We start from the raw sequence: 26,777 nt of genomic DNA, 5'->3' as shown, positions 1-26,777 counted from the left end.
ACAGTGGTTGAAATTCTTTTTCTCTTTTCCCTCATTTCCGTAGATATATAGGCAATATAACTAGTTAAGAAGTTAATCTGGGGTCTAAGATCTTCTAAGTAAGCTGAATTTGTATTATTAAATTTAATTTCGTAGTGTCTACCAGCCCAAAATTAAAGCCTAACTAAAAGGAGACACTTAATGGAATGGTTTTATATTATCATGTAAGTGTGGGGTTTTAGATTTCCTATGTTAGCTGAATTTGAATTATCTAATATATCTCTGTAGTGACTTTCAGCCTAAACTTAAAGCATAATTAAAAGGAGGTACGTAACTGAGGAGGTGTAAATGTAACTAACGAAGAATTTATTCTACTAACTAATGAAGACTCCATTTTATCATTTTTGGTATTAATGATGTACACTTATATAACTTAATAACCTTAACAACCCATATATATATATATATATATATATATATATATATATATATATATATATATATATATATATATATATATATATATATTTGTTTCTTTTCTTTCCGTACAACTAAGTAGGCTTGTATTTTTTCCTTTTTTCTTTTCCCTAGTGGAAATGTGGAGGGCTTTAAGACCACGTTAAGTATACATTGTTTATGATTGTTAAAATTGTTAAAAACTTTGTAAACAAATGTTGAAATGATGGTAACAAAGTAGACTTCTCTTTTTAAATGTGGTGCAAACGTGAAAAAGTCTATAATATTGTAGCCAGTCTTATAATCTTAAATGAAGAGAAGAGGGTTTTCAAGAACAATGGGGCCCTTATCTGATTTACCTAAGAAAATAAGTTAAAAGGGGATTGAAACGAGGTATCAAGTGTATTAAACGAAGAGTATAATCTTTTTTTTTCTGTAGCTATAATGTAGACTACTTGCATTGTATTATCTTTAAATATTATAAAAGGGGATTGAAACGGGGAACTAAATGTATTAAATGAAGAGCGTAACCTTTTTTCTTTTTTTTTGTACTAACAATGTAGATTGCCTGTATTTCACTATCTTTAATCCTGGAAAATAAAATAAAAATTTTATAAAAAAAAAAAATGAAGTGGTTGAGATTCTAACATTATTTTAGTATGGAAACTCTTAGTTTAAACTGTAAATCACCTGTTTTTATGGTCTTTGTTTTAGGCTTGGCTGGGTTTTTAATACTGAATTTTAATTAATATTTTGTTTTTGCCTTATTTTTATATTGTAAGCAACCTTACGTATGTTCCTCGAGAGGAAATCTCTATTATAATACCTACAAACCATATTTTATGGCAATTATGTTAACAGATAGGTGACACTTGCCATCTTTTAACTGAAGACAGTGTTAATGAATGTGATGCTTGAGTTTGGTATATACTGTAATACTGTTTTAGAACCATATATTTTCTATGTATATTTGCCTCCAAGTTGCAACCAACCCATGGCTCCCCAGTAGAGCTATAAAGGCAAGAGTTATTCAAAAATTTTTTGCTGTTTCCCATCTCTCCATAGCCACCCTGATATTCCTTTGTGATTTCCCATCCAAATACTGACCAGGGCTAATCTGCTTAGTTGTCAAGATGTAACAAAATTGGGCTATCCAGGTTGGATGCCAAAATGTCCAGATTTTAACTCACAGGACTCAATTACACATAATTTAAAGGTCATTAATTTTTACTTTGTTTGTGTGTTTATTATGCATTTTTTTATTCTGCAAATTTATCAAAGATGAGAATAGCATAAGATAGCGATGGAAACTTTTAACTGCCATTTCTTGCTCGGAAAATGTTATTCCAGAGAGAGAAGCTTTTAACCTCAGATGTAAATAAGAAGTAACCCCCCCCCCCATAACACCCTCCCCCCAAAAGTATAAAAGTATATTAAAAGTATGATAGCCCTCTTTAAGTATTTGAAAGATTTCCATTTGGAGGAGGGCAGGATGCTGTTCCCATTGGCTGCAGAGGAAAGGACATGCAGTAATGGGTTTAAACTACAAGTACAACGATATAGGCTAGACATCAGGAAAAACATTTTCACAGTCAGAGTAGTTCAGCAGTGGAATAGGCTGCCTAAGGAAGTGGTGAGCTCCCCCTCACTGGCAGTCTTCAAGCAAAAGTTTGATACACACTTTTCTTGGATGCTTTAGGCTGCTTTGGGCTGATCCTGCGTTGAGCAGGGGGTTGGACTAGATGGCCTGTATGCCCCTTCCAACTCTATGATTCTATGATTCTATGATTCTATCTGATGGGGTGGTGGAAAGGAGTCCTAAGATGCTGCAGCTGTGGGTCCCTCATCTTTTTAAGGCTACAGGCATCCTTTGGCTTCTGACACAGGGTGGTGGGTGCAACCACTAAATGACTACCTCAGGATGGCCCATTATGCACGGCCACCGAAACGGCGATTTCGGGTCACGTGGAAAATGTGGAGGGGGAAGAAGCGAAGCAAACCGCTTATGCACAGGACGGGACGCAATGGCGGCAAAACCCAGAGTAACTGATTATGCATGCGGGGACCCCGGCGCCACTTCTGGTTGTGCCCCGGTCACCCGAAAGCTGTGGTTTCGTCCGTGTTTCGCTAACGTGGCTTTTTTGCCGGCATGCACCGAATCTGCGGCCGTGAGTTATCGGTGATTTTAGTCGCGGCCATTCCACCCCGAATGTGCGCTATTCCCCCCGTGCATAATGGGCCAATGTGGAGCCAAACACAACATGTCAGTTTATGCATAATTCTAAAAGTAACCTTTCAACATTTCAGGCAGAAGACCCGTTTAGCAGGATGCCTTTTAAAATGAGTATATCGTTTAAAAATAGTCATGAATGCATACTGCTTACCTTCAGATGGGCAATAAGATCTTTATGCTGTGGTGACAGCTGATGCTGAAGCAAATTTTTAAGTATCTGTTCAGTTAATGGGAGCTCCAGGGGCCAATCAGAAGTCCTGCTGGACAAGAGCCCTACTTGGCCCTACCTACTTTCTAAAACTGTGTGTCAGGTACTAGAAAGACCAGGCCCTTGCAGAGGAGGTGCAACGATCAACGAGGGAAGAGGTCCCAAAACAAAGTCTAAGATAAAGGGAAGAGGCCACGGGGATAGAAGGAAATGGAGTTGAGAAGAAGAAAAAAAGGAGAGTACTGGTAATTGGAGACTCCCTGCTAAGAGGAATGGATCGCCATGTGGCTGGGCCCGACCCCCTAACCCGAGAGGTGTGTTGATTGCCAGTGGCAAAAATTAAAGACATTTCAGAACGGCTGCCCAAACTTCTCAAATCTACAGATCGCTACCCATTTGTGATGGTCCATGTGGGAACGAATGACATGTCCCTGAATACCGTCGCTCCTATTAAAAAAGACTATCAAGATCTGGGGAGGAAGCTCAAGCAAATGGGGGCAGAAGTGGTATTATCTCCAATCTTGCCTGTCAAGGGAAGAGGAATGCGTTGGGAGAGGAAGATAATGGAGGTGAATCAGTGGCTGCATAGTTGGTGCCGGAAGGAGAGATTTGGTTTCTGGGACCATGGGATAGGCTTTCTTGAGGAAGGCCTACTAGCACCTGATGGACTGCAAAAATCGAAGCTGGGGAAGAATGTGTTTGGCAGGAACCTGGGGAGATTCATCAGGAGAGCTTTAAACTGAAGCCACAAGGGGAAGGAGACTATCAACATAGGGAGTGTATGGAAGGAGAACGATCGGAGGCAGCCCAACTGGCAAGGCCAGCTCATAGGGAACCAAAAGTAAAAGGATTCAGATGTCTTTATACTAACGCCTGAAGCATGGGCAATAAGAAGGAAGAGTTGGAACTTCTCATGCTGATGGAAAGATATGATCTAGTAGGCATCACAGAAACTTGGTGGAATGATTCTCATGACTGGAATGTAATGGTGGATGGATATGAACTGTTAAAAAAACAGAATAGATCGAAGAGGTGGAGGAGTGGCACTGTATGTGAGGAAAGGGCTTACCTGTCAGGAAATTCTAGTGAAGGAGAGCATATCTACAGTGGAAAGCATCTGGGTGAAAATAAGCGAGGAGAAAACACAGTGTGGTGGTTGGTGTCTGCTACCAACTGCCTGACCAACAAGAGGATGTGGATGCTGCACTTTGTGAGCATCCAAGCGGCAGGACCTCGTCATCATGGGTGACTTCAATTTCCCAGATATGTGCTGGGAAACAAACTCTGCGAAGCATCCTCAGTCATGCAAGTTTCTGACCTGCCTGGCTGACAATTTCATTTATCAAATGGTAGATGAACCCACAAGATGTTCAGCCATACTGGACTTAATACAAACAGGCAAGAGTTGGTGGATGAGGTGAAGGAGGTGGGGACCCTAGGGGGAAGTGACCATGTCCTCATAGAATTCCTTTTGAGATGGGGAGCCAAGGAAGCTTGTAGCCAGACGTGGATGTTGGATTTTCGTAGGGCAAACTTTAATACACTCAGAGACATGATGAGTGTCATACCATGGACGAGAATGCTGGAAGGGAAGGGAGCATGTGAAGGGTGGGCGCTACTCGAACAAGAGCTATTGCATGCTCAATCAATGACTATCCCAGAATGACGAAACACTGCAGGAGCTCTAAGAAGCCCATTTGGATGAACAAAGAACTTCAAGAGGAACTAAGAAAGAAAAGGAAAATGTTAAGAAAATGGAGGGAAGGACAGAGCTCTAAAGAAGAATACCTACAGGTTATTAGGCACTGCAGATCAATCATCAGAAAGGCCAAAGCTGAGAGTGAGCTACGATTGGCCAGGGAAGCCCATTGTAACAAGAAAAGATTTTTCAGTTATGCGAGGAGCAAACGTAAAGTAAAGGAGGCAGTAGGCCCACTGTTCGGTGCGGATGGACAAACTCTAACGGAAGATGCAGAGAAATCAGAAAGGCTTAGTGCTTATTTTACATGTGTTTTTTCCCCACAGGACAAAGGGTTTCGGCACATCTAGAGATGGCAGTAGCCAAAGGATAGTGTCTGGGTGGCAGGTTAACATGGATAGAGAGGTTGTCGAGAGGCGTTTAGCTGCACTGGATGAGTTCAGATCCCCTGGGCCGGATGAAATGCACCCGAGAGTGCTCAAAGAACTTTCCAGAGAACTTGCATAGCCCTTGTCCATCATCTTTGTGACCTCTTTAAGGACTGGAGATGTCCCGGAGGACTGGAAGAGAGCAAACATTATTCCGAACTTTTTTGACCAAGTAATAGGTTTGCTGGATCGTGGAAATTCGGTTGATGTCGTTTGCTTGGATTTTAGTAAAGATGAGAACAAGATGCAGTTTAATAAAGAAAAGTGTAAAGTTCTGCATCTGGGTCAGAAAAATGAAAAGCATGCCTACATGATGGGGGATACGCTTCTAGGTGTGTGAATGAGACCTTGGGGTACTTGTGGATTGTAAATTAAACATGAGCAGGCAGTGTGATGCAGCTGTCAAAAAGTCGAATGCCATTTTGGGCTGTATCAACAGGAGCATCACATCGAAATCACAAGATGTCATAGTCCCATTGTATAGCACTGGTCAGACCACACCTTGAGTACTGTGTGCAGTTCTGGAGGCCTCACTTCAAGAAGGACGTAGATAAAATTGAAAGGGTACAGAGGAGAGCGATGAGGCTGACCTGGAGCCAAGGGACCAAGCCCTATGAAGATAGGTTGAGGGACTTGGGAATGTTCAGCCTGGAGAAAAGGAGGTTGAGAGGGGACATGATAGCCCTCTTTAAGTGTTTGAAAGGTTGTCACTTGGAGGATGGCAGGATGCTGTTTCTGTTGGCTGCAGAGGAGAGGACACGCAGTAATGGGTTTAAACTTCAAGTACAACGATATAGGCTAGATATCAGGAAAAACATTTTCACAGTCAGAGTAGTTCAGCAGTGGAATAGGCTGCCTAAGGAGGACTGGCTCACTGGCAGTCTTCAAGGAAAGGCTGGATACACACTTTTCTTGGATGCTTTAGGATGGTTAGGGCTGATCCTGTGTTGAGCAGGGGGTTGGACTAGATGGCCTGTATGGCCCCTTCCAACTCTATGATTCTATGAGAAAGATCTTAGTATGTGCTATGGTTTCCATGATCGGGATCTCTGCTATAGAGATTCTGAATAGAAGGGGAGGGAAGCAAGAGGTGCAAAGGATCTAGCAGAAACTAGGATTTGAAAGATACTTCTTATGCTGTATCTCATAATAAAATTGTTGCTATGACAGAGGAACTGAGAATGTCATTGGACTTGTATCTGGGAGATCCAGGTCTGAATCCCCACTTGTGCCACGGGAGCTTGCTGGGTGACTTTGGGATAGTCACACATTCTCAGATTAACCTACTTTACTGGATTTTTATAAGGATAAAATGGAGGAAACGAGAACGATGTATGCTACTTTGGGTTCCCATTGGGGATAAAGCTGGGGTACAAACGAATTAAAGACATAAATGCACTAGGTAGTATGTCTCTTGGAGTAGATCTAATGAGAGATGGAGCATCTCTGATCCACTGCTTATCAGTGTGAGGACAATAGCCCCTTAATATTGAGAGCCAGTTTGGTGTAGTGGTTAGGAGTGCGGACTTCTAATCTGGCATGCCTTGTTCAATTCTGCGCTCCCCCACATGCAACCAGCTGGGTGACCTTGGGCTCGCCACAGCACTGATAAAGCTGTTCTGACCGAGCAGTGATATCAGGGCTCTCTCAGCCTCACCCACCCCACAGGGTGTCTGTTGTGGGGAGAGGAATGGGAAGGCGACTGTAAGCTGCTTTGAGCCTCCTTCGGGTAGGGAAAAGCGGCATATAAGAACCAACTCTTCTTCTATTTCTCTCACATATGTAAACAGGCAGGCAGAACTCTCATTTTTCCTAACAAATGTTTCATATTGCAGTTCAGGTTTTCTGCTGGATTTAACTACGTGCAGGCATTTTTTGAGATTATACAAATATATCACTTTAGATTCATTATGTAGAAATGTTCTCGAATGTATATGCTTTAATTTCTGTCTTATGTAAGTATTTACTTTAGAAACTAATAATTTACATTATAGTAAATACAAATTTGAAGAGCCTCTTATGGCGCAGAGTGGAAAGGCAGTGACATGTTGTCTGAAAGCTCTGCCCATGAGGCTGGGAGTTCGATCCCAGCAGCCGGCTCAAGGTCGACTCAGCCTTCCATCCTTCCGAGGTCGGTAAAATGAGTACCCAGCTTGCTGGGGGGTAAACGGTAATGACTGGGGAAGGCACTGGCAAACCACCCCGTATTGAGTCTGCCATGAAAACGCTGGAGGGCGTCACCCCAAGGGTCAGACATGACCCAGTGCTTGCACAGGGGACACCTTTACCTTTTTAAATACAAATTCATAGATAGCTTTCCCCTTTTTCCCTTTTTCACTAGGATCTCGTCTTCGTCAGGAAGACTTTCCACCTCGAATTGTAGAGCATCCGTCAGATGTGATTGTTTCTAAAGGAGAGCCAACGACTCTGAACTGCAAGGCTGAAGGAAGACCATCTCCCACTATTGAGTGGTACAAAGATGGTGAGCGTGTGGAGACTGATAAAGATGACCCCCGCTCACACCGAATGTTACTCCCTAGTGGATCTTTATTTTTCCTGCGTATTGTACATGGACGCAGAAGTAAACCAGATGAAGGAAGTTACGTGTGTGTTGCAAGAAATTATCTGGGGGAAGCTGTGAGTCGGAATGCTTCTCTGGAAGTAGCACGTAAGTAATCTATATACATTTTATTAGTACATAACTTCATAAGTGGTGCCAAGCTAATAGATAAAATATATGGGAATGTGTAAAAGAAAGTAGGTTCATCAGTCTTCCTGTGTGTATATAGTTGGTGCGATAACTGTACAAAATATATAATTTGTACAAAGATACTTATGCTGAGTTGCATGATTTATACCATCATATTAAAGTTAAAGGTTTTGCTGCAACTAATTTTATAAAAATGTATTTGGTTTGATATTTGGGACACTGTCAGCTTTTTTCTTTTTTTATATAAATACATCTATTACTTCTACAAGAACAATCAGCTTTCCAGTTGGTCATGTGCTTCTAGAACCCTTAAACTCTCCAACAGGGTCCTATCAAACTCTTGAACCTTGGTCTCCATTATGGAAATAGTATGTGAAACTCTTGCTTGAGATATTATGGATGGCTTTGTTTTTATTGATTTTCTTTTTATAACATTGAGACATTACAGATGTTTGGATTGCTTGTTTTTCAATGTGAAATAACCAGTTTAGCAAAACAAAACAAGGCAGATTTGTTTGTATTAGTACACTACACATTATAATAGGTCTACCAGAATACTGTTTTCTCCTTTGCTGTTAATTTTGCTTACAGTCAAGCCAAGGCTGAACTCTAAATTAGGAACATGCTTAACTCTACCTACTTGAAACACTGAGGATTAAATGTGCTTACCTTAGAGTAGATGTGTAAATGTGACATGTCTTTAATAATATTCAGAATATTAAGTGAACTGTCAAAGCAAAACCAGAGTTTTGATTGGTCAGCTGCTTAAATTGTTAACTTTGAGAGATGTTCTGGTTACCTTTTATAATATGAATGCTAGTAGTTAAGTTAAATTTGACAATTAAATTTTATGTAGAACACAACACATTGCAAAAAAGCCGTATGTGAAGTTTGGATTTGTTACTACTGTAAAGAAAAATATGACATTTAAAGAAATCCTTCTCAGCGTGACTTCTTGAGTGAACTGAAGAGCAAATTCATTTTGCTATTGTTTAATGTTAATGAACTTGCGTTCCAAAATCTTTTTTATTTAAAATATGTAGTGTAAAAATGAATTTTAAATATGCAGTCTTCCTGATTTCCTTTGTTGTCAAAGTTATTTCTCCAAGTATGGTTGATTTTGTCCTGGTTTTACTAAGTATTTTGGAAACTTATCATATCTGTTCTATGGGATATAAATAGAAGCAAGATAGGTAAATATACTGATCATGAATTCACAGGGGTCACAAATGTGGCTGATTTTATTTACAGAGTTGACACTGTAGATCTGCAAGTGCAGAGGTCTCTTCAGAACCAACCTTCTGCAATATTTCTGTCAGAATTTTTTTCCGTTTTAGAGCAGAAAGAAACAGATATGCACCCTGTCTGCCCTGAATTTCTGCCTTCACGCAAGGCAGCCGGGGTGGAAAGATTCCACAGTGTGGATGGTGGGTGGCAGGAGCTGTTTTTTGTGGTTTAGAAACGCAGTAGCAATAGCACCTTCCTAAACAAACAAGCAAACAAACAAAATGCCCCAGGCAGCTTGGCAACACTGCACAGCACTGTGGAACCACCTAGGACATTTTAATGTTCCTTCTGGGACACCACAGTAGGCCCAGGGTAATGGAGGAGCCAGGTCTGGAAAACATGGCTCTTCCCTGCCACATGAGCCTGGCCCTGCATATGCCATTTTGGCACCTGGGGCAGAAAGGGGAAATATCTACATTCCCTTTTCATGGGGCAATGGAAGGCCTGAATCAGGATGACCCAAGGCAGCCCAGGTCAGCGCCAATGTCATGTGGAAACAGGGATTAGCCGTGCTGCTCTACTAGTGTTGGCCCTGGCCTCATTCCCTGTGCAGAAAAGGTCTGAGAGGTTAGGAAGGTCTCATGTGGAAGGCCACTTTGTGGTCCATAAAGGTAATTCATAAGCAAAAGACAATATTATAACCACAAATTAGGAAAACTTAGTTTTATGGGGACTGAATTCTAGGCTAACAAGAGGTAACCAAAAAATCTTTTCATCAGTTTTATTTTAAGTCAGTCATTTAAATCTTTGGAAAATTTTAAACAGAGGCTAGATAGCCATCTGACAGAGAGGCTGATTCTTTGAAGGCAAAGGGGTGGCAGGTTACAGTAGACGAGCTATTGGGATGTGAGTGTCCTGCATAGTGCAGGGGGTTGGACTAGATGACCCATGAGGTACCTTCCAACTCTCTTATTCTATGATTCTATGATTTTTTTATTCCCATGGAATCTTTTACTTTTATCTAGTTTCCTTTTTTAAAAGCTGGTTGGAAAACCTGTAGAGTTTCCTTAAATGACTCTTGACACTAGTTGGAAAACCTGTAGAGTTTCCTTAAATGACTTGACACTAGAGAAATGACTTGTTACTGAAAACAGCTGTCAGCAACATTCTTTCGTTTCCTCCTTAACTGCTGCTGAAAATAGATGAACGCCTACTGTATCACCTTTAACAGAAGGTATCAGGACACGTTCCTGTAGATCACATACATGTTATGATGTTGAAAACTCCCTCTCTTTGTTAGGAATGAAATCTGTTCTCCAGATAAAGGAGTAGATCCATGTCATGGATGTATTATGGCACAGCTGGCACTGCTGCTTTTTAATGGTTTCTAACGTATTTTCTTAAAGGAACAAATATCCTACACTTATTTGGATAAATATGCCCTTTTTTCTTTTTGTTTATTTTTCTTTTTTGCTGTCAATATTAATGGTTTCAATCTGCCCATTGTTGTTGATGGTATTATGTATTTATATGTTATATAGCTCTGATCTGGATACCCAGGCTAGCCCAATCTCAGAAGCTAAGTGATGTAAGTCCTGGCTATTATTTGGATGTGAGACCTCCAGAGTCATGTCATGGAGGCAGGCCTTGAAAGCCCTATGGGTTGACATGGGTTGTAACTTGATAACATTATCCACTGCCATGTATTATATATTAACTAGCAGAAAAGCCCATTGTACAAAAATTACAATGGGCTCTGGCCTCCCCCCTCCTATCCGGGCAGCTGTGCTGAGGCTTGGTGAGGCTGCAGCAGGGCTGCTCAGGGCTGGCACAAGCTCCCCCACAGCCAGGTTTGATGAGACCTGGCAAGGCTGTAGTGGGGCTGCTTGGGCCAGGGGCTACCTTACCTGCTGCCTCTTGTGTTGTTGGAAGGCAGAGGGGGAGGTATTTGGGGACAGGGCATATTCTACCTGATTGTTCCACTGGGGGTCAAGTGCCCATCCTGAGGGCCAGTCAGAGAGGTGGAGGCAGTTAGGGGTGGGTTATCCCTTGCATGATTGGTGCTCTGGGGAGAGTGATTCCCCAGGGGCCCAGTTAGGTAGGCAATGAGTCCCAACTCCTCCCACCATCCATGTCCGGTACAGATATTTATGGTACAGATATGTACAATGGATTTTTAAAAAACATATAGCGTTTATATGATATTTAATGCTGTTTCATTGCACTAGTATGTGCGTTGCTCACAATGAATGGGAAGTAATTTATATATGGAAAATGTGCAAATATAAATTCCTGCATTCTGTTTTTACTTGGTGAAGAAAAACTGAAACTCTAACAATACACTGTTTGATACAGGCCAAAATCCCATTTGCCTTTTTAGCCACCAAGTCACACTGCTGACTCATGTTCAATGTATGGTCTACTAAGACTCCTAGATCCTTTTTGCACATGCTACTGCCCAGACAAGTCTCCCCCATCCTATATTGGTGTTTATACATCTTCACCCTTCATTTCTCAAAGCACCTGTGATTGTACTTGAGAAAGCATTGTGCATAATAATATAAAGAGTATCCCTCTTTGGGCCTTCCAGGATGACTGCACAAAACAGGCTGCTGAATTAAATGTACTATTGGTCAGATCAAGTATAGTGGTTTTTCAAACCATTTTTCATACCATGTTGGGAGTTCATTGAACTACTTCCCATCTAAGCTACTGAGAAGGAAAGAGACATACCACAGTGGAAGGAAATAAATCCTAGCAGCTGTCAGAGTTACTATAGGTACTCAACATTGTAATTCATATGATATAGTTATTGCAGCATAGAAGAGGCTTGAAAAATAGAGTCTTGAGATTGGGGAGGGGGGATTCCACTGTTAAAAGTTAAGCATGGTTGAGTCATCCTGTAGATTAGCGATCCCCAACCTGTGGACTGCGGACCACATGTGGTCCTTCGATTAATTGGAGGTGGGCCCCGAAGGATGCCTTCTCCCCCCCCCCGGCTCTTTACTTCATCCTCCCCAGCCCTTTACAACACATTTCATTGTTGTGACGTGTCTGTATCTTATTTTGAAGGGATGTTTAAACATTACCATAGCGATCAGATAGCGTTAGGGCAGTGGTTGAGAGTAGAGGAGTAAACTACCCCCCCACCGGGCCTCAGTAAAAGGCATTGAGTGGTCCCCGGTGAGTGGCCCCCGGCGTTGAGTGGTCCCCGGTGATAAAAAGGTTGGGGACCACTGCTGTAGATCACCAAGACCAGGATACTTCTGCATAATCTAAGAATTTCCCCATCAACATTGTAGGTTCATATTGGAGAATTCCTGTCCCAGCAAATTATATCAGAAAAGTGGTGACTATAACATTTAGAATGTATTGTGGCAGCCTGGCAAGTGGCACTGCTGTCTTCCTTTGTCCTCTCCATGCTTTTATTTTTCTTAGGCCTATCATGTGGTTTGTTTCTGAATACATACTCAAAAGGTTGCTTTCTTGTAATGTCTGAGGGAGAAATAGTTTCCCTGTATAGGAAAAGTTAATTTATAACTCTCCCCCCCCACTCAAAATACTATGAAATTTGAATGGAACACCCAGTAACAAATATATATTATTGTTCTGAACTAAGCCATTTGAATGTCTGAAACCATAAACTAATGCATATTTAAAATATACATTTTAGTAAAACGTGTTAGAATAAGCAGATAACATAGCCATATTTAACCTGATATGGCTTTCCCCATAACAATGTAAACAGTTGTGTAAGGCTGTGTAGGCTGGGGGAGAGCCTGGCAAGGTTTTTACATGCTTAACATTGTCCTTGTCCATTTTATTGCATTTAGTGTATGATGCTCATTTTTTCTTCAAAATGTTATATGAAAAATAAGATGCATGAGTCTTCACACTTCTAAATAGGTCATGAAGCTTTTAGTACTGTGAAATAATTACATTTTCAGTTATATCTGTCTGTCTGTCTGTATCACTGAAAATGTAACTATCTGTACACCGCCCGTGGCGCCGCGGGCGCCACGGACTAAATAAAAGAGTAAGCCGTTCTGGGGCGGGATGTGTCCGGGATGAGGAAGGGTCCGGATTGGCCCCCCCCATGGAAGAGGAGAAGGCCACTGACCCCCCTGGAAGCTCCGTGCCCTGCAAAAGCCCCCAATTCGACTTTCTCCTGAATTTCTCAGCGACGACTGGAAGCCTGAGAATCTCAGCCCACCCCCCAACCCCTTTCCCGCATCCATGCACCGTTGGGAGGGGGGGAAGGATAGGATTCTTTTTATTATGGTCGTTGTTTTTAGTGGCGCGCTTCGAACTCCCCGATCTTTTTCTCCCCGGGAAACAAACCCTCGGTCGCCCTTCGCGTTCGTCTATGAATAACGTCGCGTCTGCCGGCCAGAATCGATCTTCACCTGGCCCTTTCTTCATGCAGCCTCCTATTGCCTTGGTTCACTTAGCTCGGGAGTTTAATTTCAACCAAGTTCCTTTTATTTGCTTTCAGGGCTGCTGCAGTCTTATCTACTCATGACTCTTAGCCTTTATCAGGACTTAAAAGTATTCAGATCATTTTAGGGATATTCGCCTGGGGTCTTAATAGGTGCATTGTTTGGCCCATCCCTGCCCTGCTGACCATGCAGATAGGTTCCAGTGGGCAATCAAGGTGCTCAGAAGCAGCAGAACTAATTTAGAGCCCAAGGGCACCTTTAAGACCAACCAAGTTTTGTGGGGGGGGGGGGAAGTTTCACATTTATTTGCAGTGTGCTCAGATGGGGAGATTTATTTATTCCAATCAACCTATTTATTTATTTCACTGTGAGTGTCCTTGCCTAGCGCGCGCTGTATTTATCTTACAGCGGGCTTGATTACTAGTTTATATATAGTTTGGGAAGAATTAGATTGGATTTTAAAAATTTACAAGTATCTACTGGAACTATGTCCTCCCACCCCAGCTTAGGGGAACAAATGCAACTTGAAGTCTCTATATTGGTATCTTATTTTAAAGAATTCTAATTCCAAGAATTTAAAGAATTCTCATTCCAAGAATTCCAGGAGCAGTGGAGTTTCTACTTCATTTGGACTATCTTGCCAAATAAAGTTTGTAGCAAGCAAAGAAAAGGGGCCACAGGAGGTCAAGGGATTGGGGTATACTGTAACCAAAATATATTTATCTTCTTTTCTGTATATCTGTATTTCAAAAAATCAGTTGAAACAATAATTCTAATCTGTTAGGAATATTTTGTGTTACCTTCTTTAGGGTTAGGAACTCAATGTAAACTCAAGCCTATAGGCATATGCCTACAGCATTTGATCTGATGATTATTTTGAATGAAAAACCATGAGGCATGTTTACAAAGATAGGATTTCAGTTTACTACAGCATCATTTCGAAGGAGAAGAAAGAACATGAAGGTCCTAGCATTGTCTATGTCTATCTGTGATCCAGACAGCATTGGTGGCAGCCCCCAGAGATAGCAGCTGTAGCCCCAGGTGTTAAATATGAGACAGCAACTTGATCTATCGACCGGTGTAAGAGGGGGCTTTGGCTTAAATGAAAATTCATGAAAAATTGATGAAGTCCCCAGATTATTTTTTTTCCTTTTCATTGTGCCCATATAGTGAGCAGAAATTAAATGAGGTGTTGAATGCTTTAGTGGCAAGAAGGTTGTGGTTCAGAGGTCAAAAGTCATGAAGAAACTGATCATTTCCTCCATCCTTTCTCCTGAAACACTTATTAGCTGACGTTTACTTTGATTTTTGTATATATTAAAACTAAAGAACCAATGTAAAAAGTTGGTTCCACAGAGGATAGCAGGTTGCTGGTGACACAAAAGAATGTATGTGCTTTAATTTCTAAATCATTCAGAGAACTTCAAGACATATTGAATTCTATAGCTGAACACTGTATTTTTGCTGCCATCATTTGGGTTCTTGTTCAAACTGATTTGATTTAGAGAAAGAAAAAGGTCTTGCATTATTTATAGGTCACAGATTGCTGAAATAGCAAGCTCTGGACCACTGTCCAAACATAATGATCCTATTTATTTTAAACCCAAACTAAATTGATGTTTTTGCCGCTGCAGTAACAGATATTAAAGCTCTTTACCAAGTTTAGAAAGCGCATCATGAAAAAATATGAGCCAAATCTTTTCACACAATATGTCCAATTCTGTTTCATGTCCATCGAGTTTGTAAAAATCTAAGCATTAAATAGCCATAGTAAGTATAACTATTTTCATTTATAACCATTTCCCAAGATTGCTGTCACATTATGAGATGTATTGGAGAGGTTTTCTGATGTAATGAATCTGATAGAAGTATCTAATATTGCAGTATAATGGACAACACAAAATGAAATTATTTACACACCCCAAAGAGCTTTACACTCTAGCACTTCCAAATTCCTGGTCATCCCTGGCCCCAGAGAAGCTCGCTTGGCCTTAACCAGAGCCAGAGCTTTTTCCATCCTAGCTTCCACCTGGTAGAATGAACTTGCAGAGGAAATCAGGGCCCAGATGGAATTTGAACAGTTCCACAGGGCCTGCAAAAGGTAACTCCTCCACCAAGCATTTGGTTGAGGTTTACCCATACCATCACTTCCCAAGAGCCCTTTTCCTGAGCCCTCTCCTATGGAAATCGCCATAATTCCACCCAATTAACTGTACTTTGAGTAGAAGTTAATTTAATATTTCCCACATTTTTGACTGTTCAATATTGCTTGTTGTTTCACTCCATTCATTATTGTTCATAGAATCATAGAGTTGGAAGGGGCCATACAGGCCATCTAGTCCAATCCCCTGCTCAACCCAGGATCAGCCCTAAGTATCCTAAAGCAGTGGTTCCCAACATTTTTATCACCGGGGACCACTCAACGCCGGGGACCACTCAACGCCTTTTACTGAGGCCCAGTGGGGGGGGGGGTAGTTTACTCCTCTACTCTCAACCACTGCCCTAGCGCTCTCTGATCGCTATGGTAATGTTTAAACATCCCTTCAAAATAAGATACAGACATGCCACAACAATGCGGTGTGTTGTAAAGGGCCTGGGGGAATGAAGAAAAGGGCCGGGGGGGGAGAAGGCGTCCTTCGGGGCCGACCTCCAATTAGTCGAAGGACCACATGTGGTCCGCAGCCCACAGGTCGGGGATGGCTATCGTAAAGCATCCAAGAAAAGTGTGTATCCAACCTTTGCTTGAAGACTGCCAGTGAGGGGAAGCTCACCACCTCCTGAGGCAGCCTATTCCACTGCTGAACTACTCTGACTGTGAAAATGTTTTTCCTGATATCTAGCCTATATCATTGTACTTGTAGTTTAAACCCATTACTGCGTGTCCTTTCCTCTGCAGCCAATGGGAACACCATCCTGCCCTCCTCCAAATGGCAACCTTTCAAATATTTAAAAACGGCTATCATGTCCCCTCTCAACCTCCTTTTCTCCAGGCTGAACATTCCCAAGTTCCTCAACCTGTCTTCATAGGGCTTGGTCCCTTGGCCACAGATCATTCTCGTCGCTCTCCTCTGTACCCTTTCAATTTTATCTACGTCCTTCTTGAAGTGAGGCCTCCAGAACTGCACACAGTACTCCAGGTGTGGTCTGACCAGTGCCGTATACAATGGAAATATTACATCTTGTGATTTTGATGTGATGCCCCTGTTGATACAGCACAAAATGGCATTTGCCTTTTTTACCGCTGCATCACACTGCCTGCTCATGTTTAGTTTACAATCTACCTGTACCCCAAGGTCTCGTTCACCCACAGTGTTACCTAGAAGCATATCCCCCATCCAGTAGGCATGCTTTTCTTTTTTCTGACCCAGATGCAGAACTTTACACTTATCTTTATTAAATTGCATCATGTTCTCATTTGCCCATTTTTCCATTGTGTTCAGATTTCGTTGAACTCTGTCTCTATCTTCCGGAGTATTTGCCAGTCCTCCCAATTTGGTGTCATCTGCAAACTTGATGAATAGTCCCTCCACCCCCTCATCTAGATCATTAATAAATATGTTAAAAAGTACCGGGCCGAGCACCGAGCCCTGAGGTACCCCGCTACTCACCTCTCTACAGTCTGATGAAACACCACTGACAACAACTCTTTGAGTGCGGTTCTCTAACCAATTCCCTATCCACTTAACTATCTGAAAATCCAGACTGCAGTCCTTCAACTTATCCATCAGAACATCATGGGGAACCTTATCAAAAGCTTTACTAAAATCCAAGTAAACCGTATTTCCACCATCCAGCAAACCTGTCACTTGGTCAAAAAAGGAAACCAGGTTGGTCTGACAGTACGTGTTGGAGACAAATCCATGCTGACTTCCTTGGATCACAAAATTGTCCTCCAGATGTTTGCAGATCACTCCCTTTAATATCTGATCAATTATCTTACCCACAACAGAGGTCAGACTCACTGGTCTATAGTTTCCCGGGTCATCCTTCCACCCTTTCTTGAAGATCAGAACAACATTTGCTCTCTTCCAGTCCTCCGGGACATCTCCAGTCCTTAAAGAAGTCCCGAAGATGATGGACAAGGGTTCTGCAAGTTCTCCGGAAAGTTCTTTGAGCACTCTCGGGTGCATTTCATCCGGCCCAGGGGATTTGAACTCATCCAGTGCAGCTAAATGCCTCTCAACATCCTCTCTGTCCATGTCAACCTGCCACCCAGACACTATCTCTTGGCTACTGCCATCTCTAGATGTGCCTAAACCCTTTGTCCTATGGGAAAAGAAAGATTTAAAATAGCCGCTGAGCCTTTCTGCTTTCTCTGCATCTTCCGTTAGAGTTTGTCCATCTGCACCCAACAGTGGGCCTGTTGCCTCCTTTACTTTATGTTTGCTCCTCACATAACTGAAAAAAATCTTTTTTTGTTACAGTGGGCTTCCCTGGCCAATCTTAGCTGACTCTCAGCTTTGGCCTTTCTTATGATTGATCTACAGTGCCTAGTAACCTGTAGGTATTCTTCTTTAGAGCTCTGTCCTTCCCTCCATTTCCTGAACATCTCCATTTTCTTTCTTAGTTCCTCTTGAAGTTCTCTCTTTATCCAAATAGGCTTCTTAGAGCTCCTGCAGTGTTTTCTTTTTTCTGGGATAGTCGTGGATTGAGTATGCAATAGCTCTTGTTCGAGTAGCGCCCACCCTTCACATGCTCCCTTCCCTTCCAACATTCTCGTCCATGGTATGACACGGTTCATGTCTCTGAGTTTATTAAAGTTTGCTCTACGAAAATCCAACATCCACGTCTGGCTACAAGCTTCCTTGGTTCCCCATCTCAAAAGGAATTCTATGAAGACATGGTCACTTCCCCCTAGTGTCCCCACCTCCTTCACCTCATCCACCAACTCTTGCCTGTTTGTCAGTATTAAGTCCAGTATGACTGAACCTCTTGTGGGTTCATCTACCATTGATAAATGAAATTGTCAGCCAGGCAGGTCAGAAACTTGCATGATTGAGAACGCTTCCCAGAGTTTGTTTCCCAGCACACATCTGGGAAATTGAAGTCACCCATGATGACAAGGTCCTGCCGCTTGGATATTTTCTCAAGCTGCTCACAAAGTGCAGCATCCACATCCTCTTGTTGGTCAGGCGGTCGGTAACAGACACCAACCACCACACTGTTTGTTTTCCCCTCGCTTATTTTCACCCAGATGTTTTCCACTGTAGATATACTCTCCTTCACTAGAATTTCCTGACAGGTAAGCCCTTTCCTCACATACAGTGCCACTCCTCCACCTCTTCGATCTATTCTGTTTTTTCTGAACAGTTCATATCTATCCACTATTACATTCCAGTCATGAGAATCATTCCAACAAGTTTCTGTGATGCCCACTAGATCATACCTTTCCATCAGCATGAGAAGTCCCAGCTCTTCCTTCTTATTGCCCATGCTTCGGGCATTAGTATAAAGGCATCTGAATCCTTTAACTTTTGGTTCCCTGTGAGCTGGCCTTCCTGGTTGGGCTGCCCCTGATCGGTCTCCTTCCTTATACTCCCTATGCTGAACGTCTCCTTCCCCTTGTGGCTTCAGTTTAAAGCTCTCCTGATGAATTTCCCCAGGTTCCTGCCAAACACATTCTTCCCCAACTTCGATTTTTGCAGTCCATCAGGTGCTAGTAGGCCTTCCTCAAGAAAGCCTATCCCATGTTCCCAGAAACCAAATCTCTCCTGCCGGCACCAACTACGCAGCCACTGATTCACCTCCATTATGTTCCTCTCCCGACGCATTCCTCTTCCTTTGACAGGCAAGATTGAAGAGAATACCACTTGTGCTCCCATTTGCTTGAGTTTTCTCCCTAGATCTTGATAATCTGTTTTAATAGGAGTGATGGTATTCACGGACATGTCATTCGTACCTATGTGGACCATCACAAATGGGTAGCGATCCGTAGATTTTAGGAGTTTGGGCAACTGTTCTGAAACGTCTTTAATTTTCGCTCCTGGGAAACAACCCACCTCTCGGGTTACCGGGTCGGTCCCAGCCACATGGCGATCCATTCCTCTTAGCTGGGAGTCTCCAATTACCAGTACTCTCCTTTTTCTTTTCTTCTCCACACCATTTCCTTTTATCTGCATGGCCTCTTGATTTTGTCTTAGACTTTGTTTTGGGACCTCTTCCCTCGTTGACATTTGCACCTCCTCTGCAAGGGACTGAAATCTATTTTGGAGTTCTAAAGATCCCGAGAACTGTCTCGCTCTACGCCGTTGAGTTTTTTTCTGAACTGTCTGCAGAGGTTCCGTAATGAGGTCAATCCCCTTATCCTCTTCAAGACTGGTTGCATCCTCTTTATTCTGAGTTGCACAGCTCCGGTTTATGAAATCCTCCCCTTTCTTAATTTGGGTCAGGGTAATAATCCTCTCTTCTAAGCCCCTAATCCTTTCCTCCAAAAGTCTTACCAGCTTACACTTGGGGCAGATGTAGTCCATCTTGTCTTCAGGGAGGAAGGCAATCATGTCACACTCACTGCAGATGATGGGATGGGTGTCCTGGAGGTCCATTGAAACGTGTAGGCAGTGCAACTACTAGGGAAATATAATCTACTGATTCTAATTGCTCGGCCAAGAACCACAGGTCAAGAGTCCTTTGTCTCTCGCCCTTCGGCTAGCGCCTCTGGCAAGGAGCAGCCCTTTTTAATCCTCCCAGTAATCACCCAGCAATTACCTCACTCAGCACAACAATAGCCTCTCCTGGTCAGAAGCACAGGAGCTGTAGCAGCCTAAGTTAATCTAAATTAACCTAAGTTATCTGTATTGTTCCTGTTCTGTTCTATGTGAACCGCCCTCAGCCTTCGGGGAGGGTGGTATATAAATATAATAAATAAATAAATACTTGAGGCACTGACTGTGTGTGGACACTAGCCATGATGATACAATAATTTTGTTATTTACTTGATATAGGCCTGTAAGCCACTAGGACTTTTCAAAGCTCATGATGCAACTGGGGTTTCAGAATAAGAACAATTATGATTCAATATGTCCTCTTATTGCACGCTCAGTATGTTCTTGGTATACTCATAAGAATGTTTATACCATACAGTGAAGTTCTATTCTGATGTTTTTAACAAGTTACTGCAATAATGAGACTAAAAACTAAGCTTTAGTGACTTCAGAGTACCTTACCTACATTCAGACAATGTGCTAATAAAATTTAGTGTGGGCTAACTAAAAACTGCAAATTAAAATAAATCTAAATATGGCCTTTTAGAACTATTTCTAAGGTTACATGCAGCATTGTTTTATTGCATGAAATATCCAGTTGCTCCTTTTTTATCCATCAGAAACCAAATATCCTACTTTACCGAGTGAATAAAAAAACCTAGTGTTATTTCTTTGCATAAAAATTTTGTTTAGATCTGTATTTAATAGAAAATAATAATCACTGTTTTATCAGGCAGTAGGAAACTGGATTATGAAAAGCAATTGCTTTATGAGTACTGTACTAATTCAATAACATCTTCAGTATTATGATGGTGATATGTCGTTAAAATAGTTACTAAACTCCTACACATCAATGGGGAACCCCCCCAACACTATTAGAATAAGCCAAATAAATCCCTGATAATTGTTTGTTGTGAATCTTGTTTCCACTACCGCTCTTAGAATAACTAGATTCAAGTCCACTAGCACTTTGTAGACCAACATTTTTGAGAGTCCATTACAAGTAGCAGTAGAGATCTGTGAGACCTTATATCCCAGTCAGAAGGTGGGAGGGATGTTGCAAAAATGGAGTCAGGATGCAGACAATTCAAAATGTAATCAACTTGATTAGAGACAGGATATAAATGCTTAGAAGCAGAAAAAAAACCCAAGCCAGATTGTTTTGGTTCATGACTGTACATCTTGAACTTGTCTAGTGGGGAAATACTGCATCTGTGCATGTACAGAGTCATTATTCTCATACTTCCAGCATACTCTACTATGTGAACAAAGCAATTGATTTCTCTCCTTAGCAGGTACAGTACTGGCCCATTATCTTCCCTGCAAAGGGAAAAGCAGTGTGGTTTGCTGGCAATTCAGAGAGAGGAGCCAGTGAGCATAAGTATATTCAGGAAGAAGGGGGCGATATAGGAAGGGGTGATATAGGATGAGGCCATTTAAGATATAATTGCATCATCTCCCATTAAGTTATGTCCTTGGCTGCTGAATTTCCTTGTAAAATAAAATAGTATAGGTTCCTGAAATAATGTCAGTTCCTGTTATTCTGCACATGTGCTTTCTGCTACCTTAAATACAAGCTGTTAATTCTTTAATTAGAATTCTGACTATCACCAAGTTATAAAAAATAAAGTAGTCAGTTTCTGATTTAATTGTTGTCTGTTGTAGGGCTAGCATTTCCCCACTTTTGGGAGCCAAATATGCATTTGATGGCATGGCATAAAAATCGGTTAACTACTAAATTTGATTCAAATGGGTAGCAGTGTTGGTCTGAAGTAGCACAATGGAATCAGAGTCCAGTAGCACCTTTAAGACCAACAAAGATTTATTCAGGGCCTGAGCTTTCGAGTGCAAGCATTCTTCGTCAGACTAAGAACTCCTTACATGACCATGGGAACATATAGCAAAAATTAATTATGTTACATTAGTAAACTGTGTCACACATCCAAATACATCCAATGATAATGATACTAAATTTGAATAATTGAAGCTTCAGAGCATCGTAGTATGTGAAGTGTGTTGGAGGCTCAAAGGGGACAGACATTTTTGCTGCTTTCCCCTTTTCCCCACTAAAAAAATGGATCTACAAAAAAAAAGGGGGGGATCTCTTTGAAGTTCAAAACAGAAGTGCTCTTCTTCCATCACTGTCGCCAACTTGAGGTTGGGAAGTTCCTAGAGATTTTGGGTGTGAAGCTTTGGAAAGGTAGGGTTTGAGAAAGGACTTCAGCTGGGATGTGATTTCATAGAAGTCACCCTCCAATGCTGCTATTATCTCTAGGGGAAATGATCTCTGTCATAGAATCATAGATCATCTGGAGATAAGTTGCAGTTCTGGGATTCCTCCAGTCCCTACCTGGACACTGGCAATCCTATCTTCCATAATAGTTTCAGGGTTAACGAGCATAGCAATACTTGTTTTCTTTATAATATGTATTAAAAATTTAGTTCACTTCCAGTGTACCACACCTAATTTTGTTTAATAGCCAGTATTACATGTAGGTTGATTTCTTCTGGTCTTTTTATTATTTTTGCATGATAAACATTTTTCTAATTTTAGTGTAATAATATAGCCAATCAAGATAGCACCACTATCTAATCATATGCAATGCATTTACAATTTTGACCCTTTGTTCCCTTTGCATAGAAACCCGCAAGCACTATTTGAAAATTAATTAAAATCCTGGCTATTGTCACTATATACCTCAGACATGTTGTACAATTTATTATAGCAGCTGAGATAAAATAATCATTTGAAGCACCACTCTAGACTATTCACAAAACACTACATGGTCTAAATACTAATTTTGCATTCCTAATTAAAATAAATCATTTGGGTAAAGTTGGCGAATTTTAATAGACTTTCTCTATTAACATGTACTATATTCAGATAAAGTAGAATTCACTCTAGTACTGTACTGTTTTTTGAAGTCTCAGGAGATGACATTTAATCTTATATGATTATGAAAGTAGATTTATAATACCTGATGCATAATCAACATTGGACGTCAGAATTCAGGGTGAAATGGGGCACTAGTTATCAATCCATCAAGTAATAGCAGATATAGATACATTCATCAGTATTATTTCTCCTACGATTTTCAGTATTTTCTTAAGCCAGTGGACATTCTGCTGCTACATTTTTAAACATCTTGTCCAAGAAAAAAATATTGCAGGTATGTTGATAATTGGCTAGGGGAATGTTCTTAATTGACTTAATCAGAACTTTCTTAAGTTCCCGAGATGATTTACATTCTGGCAATCAGTATTTTTGAAACTAGCTGGAAGTTCTCTCAACTTCTCCTAGCATATTTTATATGGGTAAAGATAAGTTTTTTCATACAGCGGCCTTCACAGTTTCTAACACTCTGTCATCCTCAGTCAGTTGCTTCTGACATAATTGGTATGAGACAAGTGTCTAACCTGATATCCAAGTAAAACTGTGGAAGAATTGTGTTTGTCTGCAAAGAATGTAACAAAATTATGTCAGTGGTGATCATTACTGTTCTGATTTCAGAGGCTCTGTTCTTGATTTCAGGATTGCTCATAGCTTTCTGAAAAGCTGTTCTTAAAAAGTTTCTGTTGATACAAGAGAGGTGGAAGAAGAAAAATGGTGTTAGTTCTGCATTCAAATGAGTGTTTCCTTTTCTGTAAAGAACAGTACTCTCCCAGTTGAGCTGTAAAGGGCCAGGATGGATTGTCACTGTGGTAACAAATTTAAATGGGACAGGCAAGCAATAGTATTACCAGAATCCAGGAATACCTCAACTTTTTAGAGTCTGTAAGATATTGAATCTATATTGCCTGTAGAAGTTTATAGATATATAGCATTTATTTATTTGTTGTTGTTTTTTTTGTTATATTTATATTCCCCTCTTCTCTGAGTTGGTATATTTGTATATAGGTATTGTATATATATATATGGTGATTTTTTTGTTAGAGTATATTCCAATTTCAATTATATATATATATATATATATATATATATATATATATATATATATATATATATATATATATATATATATATATATATATAATTGGAATTGGAATATACTCTAACAAAAAAAACACCATTTTATCAGTAAAATGTGTATAATTCAGAATTTAGATAGCCTTTTTGTAAAAGCTATGAAAAATATAGAATAATCAAACTGATTAAGAGAATACAAATTTGTGTGTTATTTTTACATAATAATTAGTTACAGTCTCATTACTCAATTCTGTTATATGTTAACCTGTTATAGTTTTCTAGGTCATGATAGTTCTTGTTTTCTGAAAATGTATTAACACCTAGTATCATATTAAAATGTACATTTATGTATCATTTACATATTATATGAACATATTTGAATTATATTTTTCAAATATCTTTAAGGACGGTGCTTTTTTAATGTAAGTAGTGATTCTTCCAGATTTTATTTTTATTGATTCAGTGGTCTTTTGTCAGGTAAATGATCCTGCTTTGGCAGATGTCAACTATCTTTGATATAAGACAATCTGTCTCAAAATGAACCAATCTATTGGGAAATGTGTAGGGCAAAGCTGAAGGTATGCTGTTATTTCAATATACATGGTATTAGCAGGTATTGTGTGTTTATGTGTGTGTGTATGTATATATACAAAATTCAGTGTAGATGTCAGCCACTGTTTCATCACCTATCCTAGAGTCCTCACTTGAGATGACCTCTGAAGTGTCTGGTGTGGTGAGTGATGTAGTTAATGAGATCCAGTGACACTGTGACCCCGACCCCTTGTGGCCTTAGCTCTTCTCATCCATCTTCTTAGCCCTACAGACTGTGAGATGCTATGTGGAAACAGGATTAAACAAGTGTGAATAAACAAGTTCAAGAGCTTTCTGTCATGGCTGCCAACACAGGACAGTAGCAAAGTGACACATTAATATCTCAGAAATGCAGAATTGTTAGTATGTTGCTTTGGAGAAATGGTTCTTGTTTTTCTCCAAATGCTTCAAGAATATTAGCAAGTTCTTCTGGTTGTTGTGGGTCTTGCCCTACCATTTGTTTTTATTCATGCAGCTAGTGTCTCATTGACACTGGTTGTGACACAGTCTACTGATGTTACAGAACTGATTTTTGCTATATATTCCTTGTCATATAAGAAGATCATAATCTGACGAAGAGTGCTTGCGCTCGAAAGCTCATGCCCTGAATAAATCTTTGTTGGTCTTAAAGGTGTTACTGGACTCTGATTTTATTGTGTCTCATTCCAGTCAGACTCAGACTTGCATCTATCTGGGAATTTACACTAGCAAGAGGCATTCAGTAATTTTTTTGCTTGATATGTGTTTGTTTTGTGATTTGTTAAGCAAGACTTAATTTTTTTTAATTTCAAGATGAGAAAATTCAAAAGAAATTAATCTGTTTTGTGTTTTCAAATACTAAAAAAATACTGACACTGAAATAACATATACTGCCAATCTTCTGAGTCTATGTATAGTTCAGGTAATGTATGTCCTCTGTTTGACAAGACCTTCTGTTTACCCCATGGCACTCTTTGATAAGTTGACTAGCTGGAGATTAAACATATTTATTTAGTTCAGTGGGTCAGAGCTATTTCGACAGATAGAAAATTACTGATGGATTATCAGTTGCAGTATCTTTGACATCTGGCCTTGGCATAGTCCATCATCTGAGAATTCATAATACATTTGCTTGGACAATAACACGCTCAGCTACCTGTGTGATCATGGATCCAGAAATTAGAAACATTTTGGTCGGAATTAATAGGACAGATGTCACAGAAATTTGAAGCCTATAAACCCATGCTGTTCTAAAACACCGTTTAGGAATTTCCATTAAGCATTATATTTGGCTCAAGGCTGATTTTTAAATGTAAATTACAAAGTGTTTGGATACTAATTTTGTATTGTGTACTTTGTGTAATTTTTTGTCTGGAAATGTTCTGATAGACTAGCAGATTAATAGCTGTAGATAGAACAAATCATGTTAGAATGACATTTGAATTTTGATATGGAAGCTTTTTGTTGAACACTTAGTTATAAAAATCAAAAAATTCTATTCATGTATTTTTTAACAAAATGGTTTTAGTTGGTGCCTGAATAGAGATGTTACAAATTGATTGTTTAAAAGGAATTTCAAATGGTGTTTACAGAGTTCATCTAATTTAAGATATTCTATCACACTGGAAATATATGTTGATGCTTTTATAGCCAAATTCTAGCCAAAAGTACTTAAAATTTAAAAATGGATAGCCATGTCAGTCAGCAGTAGAAAAGCTAGATTCAAATCTGGTATCACCACTGAGACCAACAAGATTTTCAGGGTTTAAGTTTTGAAGAAAGGGACATAGAGAGCTTTTGCCCTCAAAATCTTATGTCCTGAAAATCTTGTTGGTTTCTAAGGTACTACTGGACTTGAATCTAGCTCTAATAGTATTTTAGTGGTTAGTGGTTTGAGGGAAAATTGAAAAGGTCAACTAAAAGTCAGGTCAAAAGGAGTCATGCGGCTGTTGAGAAACAATGAAAACCATGCATGCCCTCCTAAAGATTAAGTATCCTCCTAGGTGCAGAAATCTATCATGGATTTAAGAGCCCTCCTTTAAAAGCATTTCACTCATTTGAAAAGAGAAAATATTTCATAGGAGTTTGTTTTTTTTAATACTCTCCTAAGTTGGCAATTTTTTCATTGGGGGAAAAAATGGAAAATAAATACCTTCTGGG

General features: G+C 40.3%; 1 protein-coding gene across 16 annotated transcripts in view; it reads left to right on the top strand.

The window, feature by feature from the left end:
* ROBO2 (roundabout guidance receptor 2) overlaps positions 1 to 26,777 on the top strand; it is a 1,095,356-nt gene that overhangs the window by 567,079 nt on the left and 501,500 nt on the right. For all 16 annotated transcript variants that reach the window (XM_077342393.1, XM_077342394.1, XM_077342374.1 and 13 more), the window contains exon 2: positions 7,345 to 7,671. In XM_077342393.1, coding sequence (XP_077198508.1) covers positions 7,345 to 7,671 — 327 coding nt within the window. The remainder of the gene's footprint in view (positions 1 to 7,344; positions 7,672 to 26,777) is intronic.

Source organism: Paroedura picta, chromosome 6, assembly GCF_049243985.1.
Source record: "Paroedura picta isolate Pp20150507F chromosome 6, Ppicta_v3.0, whole genome shotgun sequence".
Lineage (NCBI taxonomy): Eukaryota > Metazoa > Chordata > Lepidosauria > Squamata > Gekkonidae > Paroedura > Paroedura picta.
This window is presented reverse-complemented; position numbering and strand designations above follow the sequence as displayed.